Source organism: Melanotaenia boesemani, chromosome 6, assembly GCF_017639745.1.
Source record: "Melanotaenia boesemani isolate fMelBoe1 chromosome 6, fMelBoe1.pri, whole genome shotgun sequence".
NCBI classification, from domain to species: domain Eukaryota; kingdom Metazoa; phylum Chordata; class Actinopteri; order Atheriniformes; family Melanotaeniidae; genus Melanotaenia; species Melanotaenia boesemani.
The window spans coordinates 16,232,836-16,256,945 of record NC_055687.1 but is presented as its reverse complement, the minus strand read 5'-3'; the positions used below and the strand labels follow the sequence as shown (position 1 = coordinate 16,256,945).

The 24,110-nt window shown below is 39.7% G+C and overlaps 1 protein-coding gene across 1 annotated transcript; it reads left to right on the top strand.

The window, feature by feature from the left end:
* Positions 1 to 299: 299 nt before the first annotated feature.
* On the top strand, positions 300 to 24,056 carry clstn3 (calsyntenin 3). The gene is made up of 19 exons (XM_041987323.1): positions 300 to 618; positions 1,475 to 1,541; positions 4,178 to 4,300; positions 6,270 to 6,480; positions 6,652 to 6,860; positions 7,982 to 8,131; positions 9,353 to 9,538; positions 9,631 to 9,918; positions 10,325 to 10,437; positions 12,135 to 12,294; positions 12,950 to 13,009; positions 13,141 to 13,289; positions 13,589 to 13,737; positions 16,314 to 16,540; positions 16,708 to 16,869; positions 17,150 to 17,295; positions 18,489 to 18,624; positions 21,788 to 21,972; positions 22,062 to 24,056. The coding sequence occupies exons 2-19, from the start codon at positions 1,475 to 1,477 to the stop codon at positions 22,209 to 22,211; spliced, it is 2,871 nt and encodes a 956-aa protein (XP_041843257.1). The 5' UTR covers positions 300 to 618; the 3' UTR covers positions 22,212 to 24,056.
* The last annotated feature ends 54 nt before the right edge of the window (positions 24,057 to 24,110 follow it).

The following is a 24,110-nucleotide window of genomic DNA, read 5'->3' as shown; positions in this document are numbered from 1 at the left end:
CCAAATCTTCATGTGTTAAAGGGAACCAAAACGGGGTGATATGACGTCATTTTGCAGTGTAGGTATGTGAGGCTTGAGCAGTGTGAAATATGAAAAAATTAATTAAAAATAAAAAAAACAAGGAGGGTGTGGGTAAGTGTGCTAGTCATCAAGCAGGCTCAGAGCTGACGGCAAACGTGATGGGATGAATTGCTGTGTTGGGGTCTGAGTCACTCTCAATGTGCAGTAGAAAACAGCCAGAGCAGCAGTCTGGTTCTGAGCTGGTGGGGGCCTGGGAGAGAGGGAAGAAGGACGCAGTGTGGGCGGGTTAAGAAACGCCGAGAGGGAGGGGGCGCAGCGTAATATTCCCACCGTTTTTTCTCCTGTTCATCTCCTGAAAAAACAAGGACGTTCGTCGGTCTCTTCTTCCTCCTCCTCACATCTCACCCCCCGATTCTAACACTCGGGTGCGCATCCTCCATTTAAGATTATCAGCCTCTCTCCATCTCCACCTGGAGGTTTGGTTTGCTGTCAGCCTGCCTGCGGGGGATTGCCGAACCGAGCGGCAGGGGCGTGAGAGGCGGATGCTGCGAGTGTAGAGGCAGGGTACCAGCCAGGAGCATCACCGCACTCGCCACGGTAATGTCAAATCTGCTTCTGGAAACCTTCATTCCTGCGATATTTCCTCCCAGGACGCCGCCATAACGTTTGAATATGGCTATTGGCAGGCATGTAGCCCGAGCTGGTAATGTGTGTCAGTACCAGCCTGTGACGAAAATCGGTTGGTAATTGTCGCATAGCATGCTCCTGCTCCTGAATGTGTATGTGTAATCTAAACAACCTGTGCACGGATGGAGTCTCGTGTTGGGTAGCCTATGTCCTCTTTTTGATTTCATATCCAGTTTATTTTGTCGTGTAGCCTATCAAGGACTGTTGCAGCAGAAAAAAAATAAAGGTCTGTTATGTGAGTGGGAGATGAACCCCCCCCAAAAGACTCATTTATCAGCTGTAAGTGCTGCCTCAGGACATCAGCTGTTTTTATGACCTAACGCCACAAGGAAACGATGGTTTAACACGCACTCAGCCACATGCAAAAACGTTTTACAGTCATGACCAGGTGTGTGCATGCTCCACAGGCTCTTCCAGGCTTCCATGCTGCAAGCATGTCATTCTGATTTTGACGAAAGCCAGAAAGCGGCATTATGTTGATATGCTTCTGGATTTTTGGTTCAGACATGCAGCTCTGGATTCAGCTTTGCAGGTCTTCGGAGATTACACACATGACACTTTTCTGTAGATTTTCTTGCAGAAATGCAGCAATGTAAAACCCTCTGTACACCATCTATGCCTGATCTGCTTCTGTCTTTTCTGTCTTGTCAATGTGCTTGTCTCCTCCACTGCTGATTAGTTGTTGATGCATGTACTTTTACCCCCCCTGTCTTTCCTCACCCCACCCTGTTGCCCCCTCTCCCTTTTCTTTCCTTTCCTCCCTCAGATGGACAGAATGAATTTTCTCTCCTTCCTCCTTCTTTGCTTGACTTCGGTTGCCAGTGGCAACAAAGGTCAGTTCCTCATCCTTTTTGACTGGTAATTGTGAAGTATTGAGATGATGGTTTACATTGCCATAGGAACATGCAGACCTGTCTAGGTTTTCAAGCAGGGCCACAGTTGTTTTGTCCCCCTCAAATGATACTGATGACTATTGTTATTCCTGTATCATAGTTTCAATTCCTCACAAACATTTTGTGTTTCCTGCTCATGACCCAGTGTGCATTTATTTGTTTTTATTAGTGGTGTGACTCTGAGAATATGATGGATCCATTTCCCTGTCTATAACAGATTTATCATTGTGGATAATCACAACTCTGATTCAGCATTATTATTTCAATTGTTATCTTGCTGATGGAAGGCAAATGAAACAAACAGCATGGAGCGAGATTGTTTGAAGAAAAGGTAGAAGAGGGCAATGCAAAAAACGGCGAGGAGATTGAAGGAGATTGAGGGGGGAAAGAGATACAGGGAGAGAAAGAGGAGAAGGAGCTTTGACAGGAGAGGACGTGTTGGGGGGAGGCAGGCTGATAAGGAGGGAGAGGGAGGGGAAGGTGATAGAGAGGGACATGGTACGTGAGATCAGGAGCCACAAGGGAGAGAAGAAAAATGTGAGATATTGGGCCTTTTCTGTGCATATATATTTATATGTGCATTGGTGTGAGGGGACCACATGATGAATGGTGGATGGGTGAGTGTTATGGAGCAACAGAGTGACAGAAAGAGGAGGAGTGCCAGGTCGAGCAGAGAGATGGAACGAGATGCTTCTCAATCTGTAATCCCGAATGTAATCCACATGCCTGATGCTCAGATTAATGCTACATAGCAGTGAGGAGGGAGGGAGGGATGGAGGGAGGCGAGGAGTGGGGGTGGGGGGATCAGCAGCGGAGACAGAGGGCACGAGATAAATGACCAAACAGAGACACATGCGAAGAGTGTGAAAACATGGGAGATGGAGGAGGAGGGGGATGTTGTCAGCCAAAGAGGAAGGATATCTGTGATTAGGGCTGGATGTTGAACCTCAACAATTTTTTGTGCCCACTGTAAATCATGTCTGAACCAGAGAGTGTTAATACTGTCTGGCATGAACAGCTTAGTCAGATTAATACTTTCTTTACCTATTAAAATGTCAGATATTTACTAACTTAAATAATGATATTTATTTTAGTTTATGTGCATGTTGGAATCTTGCATTGTTATTTGTGTTCATACATTTATAAAACATTTCAACTCTTTTCATAGCATGGAAAGTAGAAAAATTTTTGCAACCATTTTTTTGCACAAAATAATAGTTTAATTATCAGTTAATCTGCCAAATATTTTCTTAATAATTAGAATCAGAAAGTTGTGTTGAACACCAGGTGCAGATTTTTGCTTGCCTTTTAATTTGGGCCTAGTTTTCCAACATTCAAAGTGAAATGGTTTTTGGTTTAATCTGAGACTAATATTTGGTATATTTGAATGAAAATGTGCTCAAATCAGTTATTAAAATATTGTTAAACCTTTTTAGCTCTTAAAGCAGCAATATTTTGTATGGAAACATTTATATGTTTTGATTTTTATTTTAACTCCGTTATCAAGTAAATGTGTCTCAGTATTAAAAGTTCTTCCTAAGCATTGCTGTACTAATGTAGCTGGTCATGACTGATCTTATTTTGAGATGGTTCATGATAAACGGACTGTGAAGTAGATAAACAAGTAATAAAACAAATGCATCCATTTCATGCATAAATTGAAGGTATAAAGTTGTATGGTATGAAAATGCTTCAGTAGCACCAACCAATGCACTTGTTCTCTGTAAATGGGGCAGGGAAAAATCATTTACATTCAGCAGGCAGGCGTGTGTAAGGCTCTGGTGATCTAAGAAAGAACAAAGAAAAGAAAATCATGCTCCCTGTTTTGAGGGAGAGGAATTTGATCAAATTCAGAACCAGCATAATTTTCATCTGGTGTCTCTCCTCTCAGAGGCATGACTGCAAAAATTTGTTCCAGTCAGATTTTCTAGAACATTCAATGAGGCCTCAACAAAGCAATTGTCAAACAAAAAAGTCTTGTGCTTTTGTCTGATTTCAAACTCTGCAGCTTCAGCGCTAAGAGATTGGCGACAACAGAGGAAGGGCACTCTGCTTTTTGTTTTCACTCATTGCTGGAGTGTAAAATTGTCATCCTTCTGCCTCATTAATTTGGCCTTTGATCACTCAGTGCAGAAAATTCAGTACAAGGATAAATAATTAATTCTCAATTAAAGGTTAAATTCACTCTAAACCTCAGGCATTTGATTCTGACTTTGCCGTTTTTAGAGCATCATTGTGAAGCGCCTGTGGCAGACTGGATTGGCTGCCTAATTTGAGTAATATATTTCTGTGTGTGTGTGCATATGTGTGTGTTTGTGTGATGCAGAGAAACCAGACTGGCTTTAATTATACTGCCAACCAGGAGGGTGGAAATGTAGTCTATATGGAGGAACACAGAAGACTGTGAATGTGATCAGATTGACTCTTTGTGGTCACACATTGTGCACCCCCCTCCCTCTTCATACACTCTCACCGTGTCCTCCCTGATAATTGAGTGTTAAAAATAGATGCATTGGTTTCTTGTAATTGCTCCGTTTAACCCAAAGCCTTTTCGGTGTCCTTTCTGTGCCATCCAGCCAATAAGCACAAGCCATGGATCGAGACAGAGTACCAGGGGATTGTCATGGAGAACGACAACACCGTGCTGCTCAATCCCCCTCTTTTTGCCCTGGACAAAGATGCCCCACTTCACTATGCTGGTAACATGAACTGCAATGAGTAGCATGGAGGACTATAAAGAATGCTCTGGAATATTTGTAATGAAATCTTTTTCAAATGGCTGCTGCAAATGAAATAGGTCAAATTATTAGCTTGCATTTTGTCAAAATCATCAACTGATTTTGCAGAGTTATGCTGCAGCAATGTACATGTTTACAGCTTGTTTGGTAAATACAACAACACTCATTTTTCAGTTTGAGATTTGACAAAGGTGCCAGGCAGATCAGACAGATCATCTTAATATTAAAATCAATGTATTCAGTCACAGAGTCCACTATTTTTAGACCAACATAGTGTAATTCAACCCTTCATTGCTGGAGCAGGCAGCAGTGCTCTGCCTCTGCTGCCCGATAAAATAAGGTGATTGTATCTGCACTCCAAGTCCTGGAAAAGACTATGATTTGTCAAATTATGAAAGATCAACTTAGACTACCAAGGGGCTTTCTCAAATATATTGAGCTCAAGTGAAGAAGGAAAAGGAAATTAGCTGTTTGAGCAGAAACCTTGGACTTGGGTCAGCCGATAAAGATCTGCTGGTTTTTACTTTTATTTCAAGACATGATTGCATTCTGTTTTGATTATGTCCTGATAACGACTACCTGCAGGAGATAAAGTAGCATCTAAAGCTATATCTAATTATCTATGTGCTCAGTACTACAGTAGATTTTTGCAGTTTGTTCAGTAATAGAAACATAAAGTATTTTTATTGATTCAGTGGAGAAAAATGTCCCTCTCGTAGTGCCTCACATCTCATTTGAATGTCATAATTTGTACTTTAGAGTGCACTGGCTTGATCCTCCGGTTATATCTCACTGGTTGTTGTCCAACCCCAATTCCAAAACAGTCTGGATATTGTGAATGTGATTGGCAAATTATGAAAAGTGTATGTTTAATTGAAAATAGTACAAAGACACATCCGGTGCTAAAAGTTTGTCATTTTCATGTTTTTTTGTTTTTTTTAAAACATACTTATTTTTGATATTAGTTTCATAAAAGTCAAAATAACCTAGACAGGTGCAACACAAAACTAGAGAAGTTCAAACTGGACCAGTATCATAATTGGGACTAAAACAAAGATCTCAGAGGAATTTTTTTGTGAATGGTTAGGGCCCTTAACATGCTCTAACTGGGCTGACACCCATTTTGAAATGGACTGAGGTGTAGTCCAAAGCTTTCCTGTGCTCTGGTGAATCACAATTTTAAATTCTTTTAGGAAAATAATGGACACATCATCCTCAGGGCCAAAGAGGAAAGGGACCACCCTGCTTGTTATCGCGGCACAGTTAAAAAGCCAGCGTCTATGATGGTGGTGCATCAGTGTTCATGCTGTGATATCTTGATATGTGATATCACATCTGTGAAAACATCATCAATGCTGAACAGTATATTAAAGGTCTTGGGAGCATCTTTTTTTGCCGTCATTTTCAGCTATTGCTTATTTCAGCAAGATGATGCCCAACATCTTTCTATATGAAATGCAACAGCATGACTCAGTAGGAAACAAATCTGGGTACCAAACTGGCCTGCCGGTAGTCCAGACCTGTTATGCAGTAAAAACATGGCCATAAAAACATGCAATGGCATGTTGCATTTTGATTTTTATCATAAAAACATGATTTTTTTTGATTTTTTTTTATTTAGAGGAGGTTTCTGCAGCAGGAGATTTCCAGGAGACATGTTGTTCAACAATGTACGAATGAATGATGATCCCAACCCATAGAGTTCTTTAAAAGCCTATAAAATTGCACTCATTCATTAGAAACCCTGTGAAAGCAGTTTACATTAATACTTTAGGCTGCAGCAGGTCAAATTCGATGAATAATTATTTTTAAAGTTGTTTTTTAAAACAACAAAAAAAATTAATCAGGATTTATATAAATTCATGTGTTTAAGTTTGTTATGTTCTCTTATGATTTTTCATTTCTCACACCTCTCCCCACCTCCACCCAGGTGAAATCTGTGGCTTCCGGGTACATAATGGGCCCTTGGGTTCAGGTTCAGTCCAGTTTGAAGCAGTGGTCTTGGACCGCTCCACCGGTGAGGGGCTGGTCCGGTCGAAGGAACCTCTGGACTGTGAGAGCCAGCGGGAGCACAGCTTCACCATCCAGGCCTACGACTGTGGAGAGGGACCTGACGGAGTCAACAGCAAAAAATCCCACAAGTTAGACTCCTTCCTCTCAGTTTGAAGAAAGATATTTGCTGTTTTTAAAATTGATTACAGCCACTGTGTGCAACTGCACCGTAAAGACTGTCGAGCCATTACAGCTTCCTGTTGTTGCGTTAATCCATGTCCCTCTGCTTTTGTTTGGCTTCCCACTCTTTCTTCCCTCAGGGCCACTGTGCATGTTCGTGTGAACGACGTCAACGAGTTCTCCCCCGTGTTTGTTGAGCGCCGCTATGAGGCTTCAGTCCCAGAGGGTCGTCTGTTTGACCGAATCGTGCGCGTGGAGGCTTTGGATGCTGACTGCTCCCCACAGTATAGCCAGATTTGCTTCTATGACATCATCACTCCCAATGTGCCCTTTGCTATTGACAACGATGGTGAGAGGATTTTTATATTGCATTTAGTTGTAAATTAGAGACTTTTGTACTCATGGGCACAAGTACATGTCAGCTATATATATATATATATATATATATGTATATATTTACACACACACACACATATATATATATATATATTTATATATATATATACCTCATTTACTATCCCTCTTTGTATGCTTGTTTGTTCTTTAATGCAAACAGAATCAGTAAATTCAGTTCAGTATGTAAATACTAAACTCTGGATGTCCTCAATACATGAAAAACACGCAGCAGACCCTGCTGAGAAGTTGGCATCTCAAAAATTGAAAAGAATTGCAGGGATTTAATACCCTGCTCAGGTAAAAACTAAAAGATGTTAAAATAGACTTTGGGTGGGTGGATCATTGTCCTGCCTCTGCAAAATCTCTACAACAGCTGTTTGTTTTAAAATAGCAGCCATTTGTTTCTGGCTCAACCCATTTAATTCTTGCTTGGAAAAGGATGAATGTAACAAACTGTTATTGTATCCACTGACTTCTTGGCGGAAGATCAATTGTGGCCTTTTTTTGTAATGTGACAGCAGCTGAGGAGGACCCTGTTTTAGTATGACTCTGCAAATTTTTTCCAGAGCTTGAATAGCTCTGCAGAGGATTTCTGTTTTTGGACAGACTGGTACAGCAGCACAAACACCTATTGTGGCAGTCTCGCTCGATTACTCTGTTTTGGTTGGCTATTTTATTGTTTTCACTTGTTTTCCACCACTCCCTCTGTTTCTCCTCTCACCATGTCAAAGCATCTTCTTTCCTACCTACCTTTGTCAGCTGGAATGCTGTCAGCCTTTCAGAAATACTCACTGTTTATTCACCTTTATCTCTAAAAACAGGAAACGCTACATTTTTAGCCTGTTCTGTTCAATTTATCTTCCTCTGTTTTTTGCTCTTTCTCATTCTGCCTCCGAATATAGTGTCCTGAACCTGCCAGTGGCTCTGTTAATGCATATAGAAGCTTTATCAGTGAGCTTTCAGTCAAGCTGGGCTTTCAATCACACAGGCTTGTTGTCGGTGACTAACCTGGTATTTCTATTTCCATTTGTTTCATTATGTCATGTCCGTTCTTTGTCGCTCTCTGTCTCCTAGGTAACATTAAGAACACAGAGCCTTTGGATTCAAAGCGGCAGCATGTTCACACCTTCTGGGTGACGGCCTTTGACTGTGGAAAGAATCGTGCTCAGGCTGACGCCCAGGTTGTTGTTACGGTTAAGCCATCCTGCAAACCCGGCTGGATCGGTAATCATCATTCCAGAAAGCTCTTTTTCTGTCCTGATTTTTAACCTACAATAACTCTCAGGCCTCAGATATGAGACTTAATTGTGTCATCTGTTAATTTTTGGATGAAACTTTGAGTATGAGTGGGCAGCTCTACCAATTACTCACGATTGTATGTTTAAACCAAAAGCTGCATTATATAATATAAAGGTGGTGTTAAAACTTGTGACAATAAATTTTTAGATCATACATACCACCTGCAACAGATTTTATAGCAGCATGAGCACAGTTTCTAAACACACTCATTGATTTGTGAAATATACATTTTTTAATTTCTATGGTGACTATAGTCCAGTTAGTATGTTATTGAAGTATGAATATTGCATTTTTCATTTTTTTGCAAGATTTTTTAAATGAAAAAGGGGAAAGTTAATAAAAAAAAAAAGAAAATAGAAAGTGCTGATTTTCAAACAACATTTTGATTTTGATTAATCATTTTTTAGTTATCCAGCTAACAGACAGTCAAACCAACATAACTGTGGGGAGGATCATTGTCAGTGAATGCAGAAAACTTTCTGATATATTATGCATGTTGCATCCTTAAAGCTTGAAAGGAGAGGGACCAGTCATCTTGTTATGATTTCAAATGCCAGTGTCTCTGATGGAATGAGGGTGCACTATCACACTCCTGGCATACTGGAGTAACTTGCACATCTCTGAAGAGACCATTATTGTTTAATAATATAAAAAGGTTTTAGAATGGCATGTAGCGCCACCCAGACAATGTATTTACTAGCAGTCATGCTTAATTTAGTAAGACCTTGCCAAACTACATCCTGCATATATAATAGAAACCTGACTTAGCAGAATTAGAGCCTTTTTGTAGAGTGAACTGCACACACTCCTGACATGTTACCTAATGACAACATTTGTTTTATATCAAACAATAAATACACCACAATTACAGAGTTTAGTTAATGTAGCACTGTGGTTAATTAGTCCCTGTCCCATTATTTTTTAGGTCTGTTGCTGGTATCAAATCAAATAATACTACTACTTTCAACTACTTTCAACTACATACTGGCTTATTTTTAAAACAAAAATAAAATAAAATAAAATAAAATTGCATTCTGTTTCTATTTATACTGCCTGTATGTTATTGTCTGCATGTCACAAAGCTCCCATCCGTTTTGATCAAAATATTGTATGATAAATGTTAAACCTGAAATGCATTATTTTCAGGATGGACCAAGCGTGTAGAGTACACACCTGGGTCTGGTAGCATCCCCCTGTTCCCCAGCCTGCATTTGGAAACCTGTGAGGAGACTGTATGGAACATCCAGGCCACCGTAGAGCTCCAGACCGGCCACATCGGGAAGGGCTGTGACAGAGACAGCTACTCCGACAGATCTGTTAGGCGACTCTGTGGTATGTTTTGTTTTACATCCAAAATCATGTACTCAATATGGCCTCAAAATCTGTTTTTACTGATTTCTTCTTTATTTTAATATTTTTATCAGGTGCTGTCAGGGGTGAAGTAGATCTCCTCCCACCTCCATCTCCTGCAGCCAACTGGACCGCAGCTTTACCCACTCTCCCTTCTTCTGATTCATCTCTTGTCTTCTCCTTCAACGGGTCCAGTCATGTTGCTGTGGTACCTGATTCGGTTGTGGCTGCCCTATCAGGCGACCATTTCACCCTCCAGCTTTGGATGCGCAGGGGTGGTGCAAACATTCAGCCTGCATCCACACAAACCAGAGGAAACCGCAAGGAAGAGGAATTTATTGTGTGCAGCACTGTCAAGAATGGTAGGCTTTATCTCCCAGTCATAGAAGACAATTTGAAGACATCCATTACAATAGTGGGATGTTTTTGCAGTGAAGTTTAAAAACAGTGATGCTTCTTCATTTGTTTTTCCAACATTTTTCCAACCTTTTATGACTTGTGGGGAAAATTGTGCTTGAATAAAAAGCAAAGCGGCTTTTAGGTTTAACATATACTATCAGGGTGTTCTTAAGAGGCACTTAACCTACTGTATATCTGTTCCACTTCTGCAGCCAATTAGACAGTGTGACTGTAATTGTGGAATCATTGTAATTGTGACTTTATATACTCTGTGCGCAGTTATCTTCAATAGGTTATTCTTAGAACAAAAGATGGGGGATTTTTAAATCCACTAGATACCTTATGTTCCTTTTCTCTTGGGCTTTACAGATGACTCCTACTCCCATTACTCCCTCTCTGTCCATGGGTGCCGCCTGTCTCTTTTCTACTGGCCTGACGTCTCAGCAGCACGACCCGTCAAGTTCTTGTGGAAACTGGAGCAGGTACTGGAGAACAGCAGTTCTCACAATTTTTTATACCGTTGTTTCTACAGTGTTGCTGCTTTTAAATAAGGTTGAAACTAAGTTAATTTAGCGGTTCTGCCCAATATTATCATTCATATTACTGTACTCAATGTGACACACAGCAGTTCAGTTCAATTCAATTTTAATACGTCATTGCAAGACTGCTTAATACAAGAAAATAATACAATTGAGGTAATAAAAAACTCCAAATTTAATTTATTATGATCCATTTTGAACCAAATCAGCCCAATTCATAGTTTTATTTATAATGAAACTAAATCTGAAACAGAATATAGTGCCTGTTCATGAAAAAATCCCACCAGTCAAATCAGATTTTCATTTTGGTTCAACCCCCCATCCTGAGCAGGGAGATTGGTGGGCAACTGTGTAGGGGATAACTCGTTTTTAACAAGAAAGACCACTAACATAACTACACTCAGGAAATCTTCCTGGAGTGGTTTTAGGTTGAGAGATAAGGAAAGTAACACAAACAAAGAAAAACATTCAGTCAAAGAGTTCTGTTATAAAATGCAAATTTTCAGAGAATTTATAGGACAGCTTGATAAAAAGGAAAAGCTGTAATACAAGCATGGTATAGTGTGTCTTTGTCTCTCAAAGTCAGGATGTTCCTAATTTACAAATACTATATAGAGGAAAGACTGAGGTCACAGAAGGTTGTTTTATATGTGAGTTAAATGAGACAAACTGAATCAGCATTATACAACCCAATATTTCCAAGGCTGCCTTGGTGGAATTTGTTAAGTCTCATATATATATATAAAGCAATATAAATGTAATCAGAAAAACATATGAAGCAGCACCTTTTTCAGACTAAAAAAATCTGTACAAAGTCTGTCCAAGTCATGCAGATATCTGATTTGTGTTCTCATGTACAGCCACTGTGGAAAATATCTAAAATTGTGGGGGCTGTTTTGACTGAAGCCACTGGTCTCAGACAGACTGAAGTCACTTGGATTAAAAGCTGCTGAGCTGATACAGAGAAGATTTGTTAAATCCCTCTGTCTGAACCACAATATCTTGTTACCTTTGCCTTTCCTCTTTGGCCCCTATCTTTATAATTCCCTTGTTGTTCCTATGCTGCATGCCTTCAGTTTTTACAGTATCTATAAAGTGAACTAAAATAAGATGGGACAAGAATTTATACTGTTAAAATATTCCTCATTTATGGGAAAGTGTATTTACTGAAATGTTTTATGTCTTATGTTAGATTTTTATTTTGGTTTGTGAGCTCTTGTTTCAGCCTTATTTGTCACATTTATACATTTTCAGCTATATGTTTCCTTATAAATAGATAAAGCAGTTTCCATTACTCGGAAAATTATTATAAAAATAATGGAAATAGAAATATTCACAAGAGGAAAGCAAATTAATTTAATAGGATTTTGTCTCCCTGTTTTGTACCCCATTAATCGCCTCCTAACTGACCAGATTTGTCTTATGACCCTCTGGAGGCAGCTGATCTTTACTGTTGGACTTAACTGCACATAAAGATTTTGCACAACCGGCCACAACAGCAGCACCGACAATCATATAATCTGGAATAATTTATCAGTCCCAGAAGACAATCCTCTGTAGTGCTTGTACTCAGATTATCCCACACATAATTCAGCTGTTTCTTTAGCTTGTGCCGACTCCATGTTTTCCATGTCCAACAGGTGTGTGACAGCGAGTGGCATCATCTCTCACTCAGTGTCCAGTTCCCATCTGTGACTCTGTATGTGGATGGAGTGACCTTCGATCCCGCCCTTATCCATGACAACGGAGCCATTCCCAATCCTTTACCACGCCAAAGGATGTTTATTGGTGCTTGCTGGGGTGAGAAAAAAAACTTGCTTAGTAGTAAACAATTCATTAGAGCTTAATGAAGGACTTTGTGTCAGGGGGGAATAAAAGCTAGATGCAGCCTTTGTGTAATTTGCTTCCTTCTTTCCGTTCCTCCATTACTACAATACAATCTAAATCAAATATAATCAAAAATTGCAAGCTGCAGTTTCTGTGTTATGAGTCTTTGTGAGGTATCACAAGATGAACCGCTGAGATGCTGAGAGTTTGCACCATGCCTTTTCCCTCCCCTCATTTCACTCAGTTAGGCGGCTGTGTTTTGTCTTTAAGGGCTAATAATATAACTTATCAATTATTCAGAGCGTCAGAACAACACAGGGGGCAGACAGCTATCAGCCACTTATATACAAACGGCTGGTTAAAATGGGAAACTGTGGCTGCCAATTACCAGTGAAATCACACACACACACACACACATATTCACAGTCTCTCATCTACAATGGCTGCCGCCTGTGTGACAGCAGCTGCTGCTAGATAATGAGGAGATGCAGCCGTTTTGAAGATCATCTACACTTTTCTTGCTTTTGCATGATTGTTATACACACACACACAAATATATATACACACAAATATATATATATATATATACTTTCTCTCCCTTATATCCCTTCTCTGATTTTCACTGCAGAGCCTGAGGAAAAGCAGAAGGAGATACTAAACAACACAATCCCAGAGAGTAAAGACTCAGGTAACCACCTTGTTTCACACAGGTGTCATCATGAGGGTTTAATGTTTGCTGTTTTGCTGTGTCATTGTCGGGACATAGTTAATGTCCAAATTAACATCGCTATGTGATTATTTCATGTTGTCATGCTTTAGTGAAGTATGTAGGTGGTTACCATGGTCTGTTATCGGGGGTTACGGTGCGCCCTGGCAGCGTGGAACCTCACAGTGTAGTGGAGTGTCTCTACGCCTGCAGGGAGGGACTAGACTTCGGAGACTTGGAGACTCTTGGCTCTGGGATGAAGGTAATACCTCAGGGAGATGCAGGTCACGTCAAGGTTGAAGTTAACTGTGATTATCAAGTAGTTTCCTAGATATTCATGACTTGAACATATTTCTGTAAGATTCCAACTGAAATACAGAAAATGATCATCAGCTCATACAGCACAGGCATGTAATGAACTAACAGAATACAGGTGTGAAGCTAAACTAGACTAAAACCCAGATCAACACAGGAGCACCAGAAAAAAATAAATGTTGTCATTTAGTCATTTTGGCAAACTTTTTGCATGCTGTAATGATTGTGTTAAACCTCGTCTTCCAGGTTCATGTGAACCCAAGTCAGTCTGTGTTGGTGCTAGAGGGAGATGACATTGAGAGCTTTAACCGTGCAGTGCAGCAGGTCACCTACAGAAACTCTCTACGCTTCGCCACCCCTGGAGTGCGTCCACTCAAGCTTACCACCTCACTCAGGTACAACAGCACACAGATGCATAAACGCTTTCTCACACTTTCCCATGTGAATGTTAGTGGAACAGCTAAAAATCAATGTACACAGAAGGAGACTGATTTCACCACCAACAGACCAGAATATGATGAATGTCTCTCTGCAAGACAAATAGCTAGCTGTGTGAATTCTTTGATAGAAGAGGAAACAAGTGTTCGCTGAGTGTTGTTCATCATTTGTGAAAAGCTTGAAACAAACTAAAGCGGTGAGGGGACACAGGCAGACAGAAAGTGATACATCAAATGTAAATGATCATACTAGAAAGCTCCCAACAGCACAAACATTACACTTGCTAACAGTTTAGCAAGTGTCTGAGAATTGGATTTTCTGTAGCAGTATAAAAAAGCATCACTCTGAGTTGTTATACCTTTGACACCGAACACATCGAACGTGGACTTTGCTTCAGCTGTGATAACGACTGGTGTGGCATGAAAGGGATGATTACATGGAGAATATGTCAAAGCAAATGATAACAAGGAATATCTTATCTTTTTGTTTAGCCACCGAGTAACTTTTGTCTTTGACAGGGCAAACTGCAAGGGGATTATTTTTTTATGGTAAACTGAAGCTGTTGCGGGATTTGATTTAAATAAATGATTTGCTGTTTTTTTTTAAATGAGGGAAGGTTATTCATTGGTTTCTAACTGTATACGTGTCATTAAATAATTTACTGTTATTTTAAATATTGCAGGGATTAAAAGCAAGGTGGTTTTTTTTGTTTGTTTGTTTTTTTATATATATATATATATATATATATATATATATATATATATATATATATATATATATATATATTAAGGTTGGTATGCCCAAAAAAGTGCTTTTGAACTTCTTCACAATACCTGCATTGATCCAGTTTTTGCTGCAGTGAATCACCTGGCTGTGAAAATAAAAAGCACACAAACTGTTTCTGGGTCAGTGCTCATCCATGCTTAACAACTGTGAGCTGGCTCTTTGGCTTTAGTAGTCACTTTTAACTGATTAAATTTTAATTCACCTGGGAAGTACAGTCCAGCACATATACTTTGAAGTATATTGTTCAAAACACTTAAAACTAGCAGCCTGCATAAATATTCTCATTACCCTCTTTGGGGACTGTTGTTTTGGTCACATGTTTATAAGATTAAGATGATTACCAATCCATGAGTCTTACTGGAGGGCTTTTTTTTTCCTCTCCACTGACTGTTTTAAGATCCTCAGGACTCAAGGTCATGAGCAGATTTTTCTTTCCCTTGGTTTCTGCTCAAGAGCAGAACTTCAGTATGTTTTATTGCGTGTGTGAAGATTAGACTGATTTGAGCCAGGAGTTACCCAGATGGCTGAACAGCAGGCCCTTCTGGAGAGGCTGATAGAAGCAGCTGCTCACTCTGATAGTAGAAATATAGCACATACACACATGCGCACACACAGCAGCTTAATCAGCTTAATCCCCCTTTCTCATATGATGGTGAATCTTAGTGCAAATGAGTGGATAAATGTTAACAGTTTGCTATCAATCTGATTTGCTCTCACTTTCTAGCTGGAGATTTACTTCTGCTGCAGCAGAGTTGCTGTGGTTCGTCATTTGGCATTTTCAATTTCATAACAGACCAGTGTTGTGGCAGTCATGGTAGAATCAGGCTAATACAGCAGCAGAACATGTTATTTTACACGCTGTAGCATGATTGTGCTTGAATGCCACTCATTCACAAAGCTGCTAATTTGAGAAAACAAGTTATTTAAGTCGTGCTGCTGTGCTGCTTGGAGTTAAATCCTAAAACAAAGATGATGATGTTTTGCTTGAATAGTGTTAAACAGTGCAGATATTACACATCCAAGATTCTTTAAATATGCTGGGGAGTGAGCTGTGCAAAGTTTGATAAACTGTCTCAAGCCTCTAGTCAGGCTTAATTTGATCTAAACCACAGAGACTTTTTTATTCATTTCAATTTTTAATTTTAATAAAAGTACCCCAAATTTTAGTAGCAGCAGCTTGTAAAGCCAAAATAATAATAAAAAAAACATTGTTTCTAATGCTTAAGCAATACTTACAATATCTAATGACAAACTGTTCTAGTTCTCATCAAGAGAATGAGCTTTAACAACCTCAAAATATTTTTCCTTCTGCTCAGTCAAGACAATAAACAAGACAACTGCAACTTCACCAAATCACATGAAAATGAAAGACAGACATCTCTTAATTTAAGAGGGCATAGTATATTTTTTATTTGTGCATTTTTTGCATGTCAAAGGTAGCAAGCTTCATGTAACCCATTTCTTGAACTAGTAAGTGTTACTCAACAAAAGAATATTCCCCTCTTGAAACTTATAAACTCTCCTTGTCTACTTATCTTCATAAAAAATACTTCTTTGAAAACTACACATGAACTTGACATTCATGCTAGCAATTTATTTACCAAATTTTATGGTTATCCATTCAGAACTCATGGAAGGATTCATTAAAGAATCTAGAAAAACAAACAACTTAGTCATCAGCCTGTCATGTGGAGGCTCCAGCCTGTAGAGGGCCATAAATATCATAAATATTTTTACTTCTAACCAGATGTTTCAATGAGGAGAGCTGTCTGTCCCTCAAGCAGCTGGAAGGCTACTTGGTAGTTCTTCAGCCTGATGCCCCTCAAATCTCTTTGTCTGGAGTTGGCCCTCATCTGGCCCGTCCGGCTCCTGAGTTCGAAGGTTCCCGTGGTGTTCCGCTTTTCCCAGAACTTCGCATTGTCTGTTCTCTATCACATGCTGTTAACACAGCTGCACAGGGGATGGAGGGTGGAGGTAAGTCATCCTTCACAGCGGCTAATTTAAGAAATTTGTTAAATCTTTATAAATATTCTGCACATTTATGCAACTTTCCTTTCTGAAAGGCCAGTCTTAAGTTGGGACTTATGTTGTGTGACAATCATTAATGTTTTTTATGCTTCGCTCTTTTGCATTGCCCTTAGCTCTGATGTCTGATGCAGTGGCTCACACCTTGGATGGCTGTGAGGTGCAGCCGCTGGGGGAGGAGCTAAACCCAGAGAGGGAGGAGCTTCTGGTGGACATGGATGTTGTGCGAGAGAGGGGACTAGAAATCATCAATACTACTGCTTACATTGCCATAACAGGTACTGCTGTACACAGAGGTTTTACAAAAACAAGGAAATAAAAATTTAAAGACAAAATTTTACATGGAATCATTCTGAAAATCCGAATTAATATTCCCTCATTATCTTGGTCAGTGAAAACTGACAAATTACACAATATTTTGTGATGGACATAAATATGAGAACACTTGCACTCATTTCTTTTAAAATGAAAACTAAAAAAACTAATAGATTCCCATTTTCTCTACACTTCTTGCCTTTTGTATTACATCCTCATTTTATTGTTTTACATCTCCTCCAGGAGCTGAATCCATCTCTGTGTATGAGGACGTCCTTCGCTCAGTCCGCTACCGTCTGGCTAAAGGCTCCGCTCGCTTCGAGAGGCGGTTCCGCCTGTCCTGTTCTGAGATGAATGGCAGATACACCAGCAATGAGTTGACTCTGGAGGTCAGGAGAAACATCTTTAATAATACTCCAAAAATCCTTCAGATAACCTCTTATTGACTAGAGCCCCCTGTACAGGGGGCAGCATGACATACGTCAAGTATCTTTGCACACTGTACTATCATACTCTGTGCTCTCCTTCATGTGGTAGCGTTGATCTGTCTGTCTGTCAGTCAGTTAGCAAAGTGACCTAAAAAGTTATGGATCGATTTTGATAACGTTTTCAGTAAATTTCACAAATAGAATAAGGAACAGCTGATAAGATTTTGAAAGTGATCCGGATCATTATTCATCCGGATCCAGGATTCTTTACTATGGGTAGATAGAGATAATTTTGCCATTACAGCTTCTAACTCACAAATAACGCCCACAATCATTGGAAAAAAAATAAAAAAATTAAAAACTTACAATGGCTTGGCGGAGGTCTGCTCACTCTAGGTCTGAATTGATTCTTGAAGGTCCTGGTAGCTTCCATGAAGATGAAGGGGGTTTTGTAGTGAAGTACTCACTCTTCCTATTGTATACTATCTTGAGGTTATCTCTGGATCCTCATGATGTTTTTAAGGTGGCTTTGGAGGCTATTCCTTTATTCTCCTGATTGATAGAGTTATCAACACTGCCAATGGGTTGCTGAGATATTTACCTCTATTAAAACGTCCATAAAACTGCTCAGGTTCAATTTTTTAACTTCTGTTTTTCCACAGTTCCTCATCAGCCATTGCTTTTCTCATTCCTAAGACTGCATTACCAATTCCTAGATAAATTGGGCTGCCATCCTCTGGTTTTCACTGAAAGTTAATGTGGCTTTCTCTTAGGGGGGGATTAACTATTAAAATTTCCGCTGCATTGCAGGTGATTCTACTCTGACACGGTAATACAAATCTCAGTTCTGACACTTCAGTAGTAATCTCATATGTCTTGACTTTCTTTTGGAACCAAGATTATACATAGTTAAAAACATATACCCATTTTTGGGGGGTATGTCTTTTCAGACAGGAGGCAATAAAAACAGACCTTGTCAATAAGAGATTAATGGCCTTGACCCTTGGGGACATATTTACATAAAAACCAGGATATTGAGCCTAGATTATCTAGTTATGCTGTGTATTCTCTTAAAACTATTTTGTTTGTTTGTTTGTTTGTTTTTAAGAGTTGTAAGATTTGCAATGGAGGGTATTTTTTTCCTGTTTCTGCAGGTGAACTTCCTCCACTCTTTGGACAGTTTGTACCATCCATCCCACCTTCTTGCTTCCCAGCAACAGTTTCTCCATCCGTCCCACCATACCGGGGAGTTGAGTGGGCACACGCTGCCCAATCCACATCGCAACTCAGGTGACACTTCCCCCTGACTGTTTTTCTACTTCTCTCTACTCCTTCAAAGTTTTCTTCAGGAAGAGAACTACGTATGTTTTATATGAGACAAAAACTCCAAATTTACAGAATGGGATAATCAACAAACTTGGATCCAAATAATTTACTCATGATTAAAAATAATTAGTTTTTCTTATAAAGTTTTAAAGTATAGAAAGTCTCAGAAAATAGATATACAAGAGGTTAGAAGTCTCCACTCTGTGATTTTGGTTCATGCTTCCACAAAACACTCTAAATGTGAAGGTGAGGAGATTAGAGAGGCTGGTCATGGACAGTCAGGTTGTATGGGTGGGAAACCAGACAATGAAACCTGAACTGATTCGTAGTTAAGTCTTGAAGGCTGAGTTTGTCAGAGAGAGTGAGCTAAGCAGGTAAGAAGGCAGGTTGGCAGGCAGGCGCACAGCTTGCTGCTGAAAGGCTGAGCATTAGTAAGTGAGACTATCAGCTGGTTCAGCACATAAACACTGGAGACCATATACATACAAACACAAATACATAAAGGAAAAAAAGAATCACTGAAAGCTGTAAAAAGACAGAAAATTACTGAAAAGATTTGCTGACTGTAGCTTAGCACCAAGAAGGTGAACATGACGAGGATGGGAGCAGTCAGGAATGCTGCAGGCTTCGTCTCTGATGTGCAGGTGGAGAGAAGATCCGTAGAGCCACACACATACATACAAACACACAGAATGCACAGAGTATACAAGAGGAAGGGAAGAAAAAATCAACTTGTCACACAACAAAAAATTACACACACATACCGAGTTTCATTATGTAAACTGTTTTCCACCAACTCAGAATTTTTTGTCTGAAATCAAAGTTTTTAGCAAAGGTTCAATTTTATGATATCCCTTTATTTTATTTCCCAAACTGCACACACTCTGTTCCTACTCTGACTTTGTACCTCCTACTGGAGATGTGAGCAGAAGAGTTGAGGGAACGGGCATTTAGTAAAATGAGACGTTGCTTTGCAGTCATCCTTACCTGTGACACTGCTGCATCATCAAACCGTTGTTTTGTTGGAGTCTGTCACCATATTTATTCTATTAGATGGTCATTAAAGGTCCCATATTATACACTTTATTCCCAATCTGAGACCATTCATTAATATCTAAATGAAATATTTCCGCCATGGTATGGACAAATCGACCCTCAGTTTGAGTGCAGCGGCTTCTCTTCACCTCCCTCTTTTTAGCAGCTTCAGAAATGTGCCGTTTATGGTGGGCGGAACCCTGGTGGAGCAGCTCAGCTGTTGGCTCCGCCCATCGCATCGCCCGTCATGAGGTGATTGACAGGTTAATATATTTTCAAGCTATCAGACTAATAAGGCCGAAACGATAAAATAACTGCCAGCTCTTACCTCTCCAGCTGTGTCACGGACAGTTTGTATTGAACCTGGCTTCAGCTTCAAACAGTTGGCGAAGCCTGCTTTCCATGGCCCCATGTTGTGGAAACAGTCCTCTTTGAAATGCTGGCCACAGACATGCAAAACCTTTGGAAGTTTTCCGGGTACATTTCCTCCAAAAATAAAATTAATCCACTCAGTCCTCGTGGGTTCAGTGGATGGAAGTAAAAAAACGTTTTCGTGTTCATTTATGCAGCCACAAACAGAACAGTGCTTCTGTCGCTTAGCCATGTCCGCTAACGAGGGTTGCCGAAGAGGGAAAAACACTGGGCGCTAGGTGATTTTTAGAGGGCGGGCTTTGAGAGCCGGTAGGCGGGTCCATCGCTCTGTGGGGAGTGGTTATTGTCCCTTATGACGTCATAACGTACACGCTTTCAAACAAGCTCATTTCAGCGCTTACTTCCCTAGAGGTGGAGCAGGGGGGAGAGAGAGCGCCTGAAAGAGTTTCACACTTACGGGTCTCCTACACATGCGGGGGGACCAGTATGACTGTTCCAAAACCATTAAAAAGTGAATTTTGCATAATATGGGACCTTTAAATCTAGTTTTGGCAATATTTATATTTACTTTTAGTTCAGTTTCAGTTCAATTCAAAGACTTTCACAAAGGATAAGCTGATAAATCCCTGTCTAGCTTCTCTGACACTCCTGCTCTTTCCTCTTGTGTCTCTCCTCCTTGTACATTTTAGGGATTGAAATATACTTCATAAAATTTGTCTGTGAATGATTTCTGAGTCATAGGCATTAAAATAGAGGCAAAAATTACACAAATAAGGTTAGTCCAATCAGTGTAAGCAACACAAAGGTTCCTGAAGTTTGATGTTCTTTTGAATGTGTAGCTTCAGCATTGTCATAAGTGTATGAAGCAGGACCACTTACATCTTGAAATACATCTGCAAATATTCAAGATAACTCTGCAACTCTTTTATCAGCTTGTCAAACTCAGTACTCACTCAAACATTTACCATGATATACAGAAAGAGACATGGAACACAAATAATCTCAGAGCTTAAACCTGCAGCTTTTTATCTTTTTATCCACGTCCTGATGTTCAGAAACTTATATGAAACAGCTGGGATGTGTTGAAAACAATGAAATCATATCAAACATGCAGATCTCACATCAGGCTTGAAAAGGATTAGGTCATTTTGTAGGTTCTTTCGAATGAGCAACACAGCTAAACGTGTGGCCAGTGCCACAAGGAATGTACCAAAAGTCTCTGCAATATTTTCCTCTTGGTGTTCAGTCTTGTTTTACATTGCTTGGTGAATTGGAGGATTGCACTCTCCCACAATAATATAGAAAAAAAAACAACACATGTTGGGCATTTTTACACTACTCATTTTACACTGTCAGGGACCTCTTTAGCATGTGAAATATCCATATGCAGCCACAACAGCCTGGCACCTCCTCCACATGCTGGTTATTAGCCTGGTTACATTGTTTTGTTTGTTTGAAAATGCATATAAATAAAGATGTAGAATGTAAATATGCAATAATGTGTGGAAGAGTTGTGTATTGGCATTCCATTTCTCAACCTGGAGTTGTTGAAGGTCAACAAGCATGGTTATGTTGGTCATCCTAACAGCATGGCTAAGCTGATCACACATGTCATTGTTTTCTTTTCATGTAGTTTTGTTGAAAATAAAAACGGAAGAATATCATTAGATTGATCTTTTTATTGAAGATTATCTACATAATTGTTGCTATTTTACTGCAGTGGTGCCAGGAGCAGCCACCGTCATCATCATGGTGTGCGTGGGTTTCCTGGTAGTTATGGTGATCCTCGGCGTCTTCCGAATTCGCTCCATTCATCGCCGAGGTGAAGGTTCTCGAGGAGGGGCCAAGGAGGGTAGCAGCCAATGGGATGACTCTGCCCTCACCATCATCGTCAACCCAATGGAGGTAACAGCAATGTTGTTTATGGTTGATGTGATTAGAATAAGAACTTATTTGGCATAGATTCTTTTTTTATTCATCTTGTACTTTAACAGTCATATGAGTCTCGTATGGGCATCTCTGCTGACACGGAGGGGGAGGGGGAGGAAGATGAGGAAGCAGTAGAGTCACCTGACGACGCAAGCGATGACCAGAGAATCATCATCAAGAAGGAGGGCAGAGACGGCAACGCTCGCCGCTACTGAGCCACATCTTTATCTGTACCAGTTCTCATGGAAACCACAAATCAGCTCACCAGTCTCTCACACACCAACACTTTTAATATCAACGACTGCTGACACCACTAGTATAAGGAATGTATGCTTACAAACACTACGCACAACACAGCCACTGTAATACTCTTAACACTCAACGCCATATGTGACCTATAGCCGACAATGGGCTGTTGTTCTCCACATAAATGTTCAATGGCACAATGTATACAGTTGATGTGATTTAACCACCTGACTAAAACTCACCAAAATTGTATGTGGTGCACCAGTTCTAAATCACAGAATGGTCATGTGTCTGTATAGTGTAATGCTGTCTGGAAAGGGACTGTTTTGTTTTCAAAAAAAATTATAGGATCGTAGTCTGTTTTTTGTTATTAATAACAGAAATCTTTAAGATGTAAGCTGGAACAATTTGCAACACAAAGGCCTTGAGTAGACCAGTAGGCAAAGACACAATCCATGATCCTGACAGATCTTTATTATACTGACTCAAGAAGTCTGTGCACAAGCTCTTTTCTCCCTCTTTGCATCCACCCCAGAACCACCACAGAGTGAAGACAGTGAGGTCAGACATTATATACCCTTGCAGGTGTTTTACTTTTGCCATTGTGAAACAACTTTACCACTTAAGGTCCTGGCTATATAATATCAGAGCATTTACCAACCATAGGCCTCAACCTTTACACAACCTCTACTTCTATAAAACTAAAGATTGTAAAGAATACTAAAGCATCTCAGTGTCAGGTCCATGTACTGTATGACACTGAGGTTTCAGCTTCAAACAGGAGTCTGCGCAAAGCTCCAGTTTGTGCTACAAAATGACAAAACAGCACCATCTAGAATTCATGTGGTGCAACCTGATCCCCCCCCCCCGATCTCACAGTGTCCTTTCTAAATGACTCTCACTGCACTGTTTCACTCGCTGCACACTGCTCTACGGGATGTTTCATGCAAACACACATAAAACACACAGGCACACTCCATAATGCTACCCTGCTGTTTCCAGAATGTCCGCTCAGCTTGGGCAGTTTTGATTGTATTGATTGTAATGAATTTTATGTACATATAATGATGACTATTATGATATTATTATTACTATTATTGCGTCCACTCTTTCTCATTTCTGCACATTTTTGAGAGGGAGCAAGTTATTATTTTATTATTTTATTTTTTTTCATTTGATGAATCACCTTTCCAGCACCAGAAAATAGTATAATAATAGCAGTAGTCATAAGGATGATAATCCCTGGCTTGATGAGTGTCTCTTAATTTGTGTGTAATATTGTTGTAATTTAAGAAATTGTCAATATCTGAATCACAGAAAAGGGAGGGCACATTGTTGTGATATTAGGATACGTCGCACGCATTCCATCTTTCACATTTCAGGGTAAATTTCACATTTGAAAATTAAATTCTTTTTATTATTATTTTTCTATTTCATTTTCACTTCATCTGACATTTATTGTTTTAATGAATGTACAACTGTGTGCTTCTCCTCACCTTTTCCTCCCTCCCGCTTCCCTGCCTTTTTCCTTAACCTCTCCCTCACTCTCCCTCCGTGTCTCTTGCTGTCTGTCTGTGTAGCCTATCAATGTGCAGTGCTAAGGCTGTCAGTAAATAAAGCCTCTTGTTTTTAAGTGTGATGTTAAGAAGGAATAAACATTGCATTGATTAATAACTTATATTACTACTATGTTACTATTCAAACATTACCTGTAATTATTGATACAATGCCAACATGGATTATGCTGACTAATTGTTATTGAGAACTGTCAGAAAACATTACAAAATTCATAATAAAAACCCTATATGACGTCTTCATTTGAGGGCTTTCTTGTTAGTTTTGGTGATTGGGGAACTGTAACACAATGA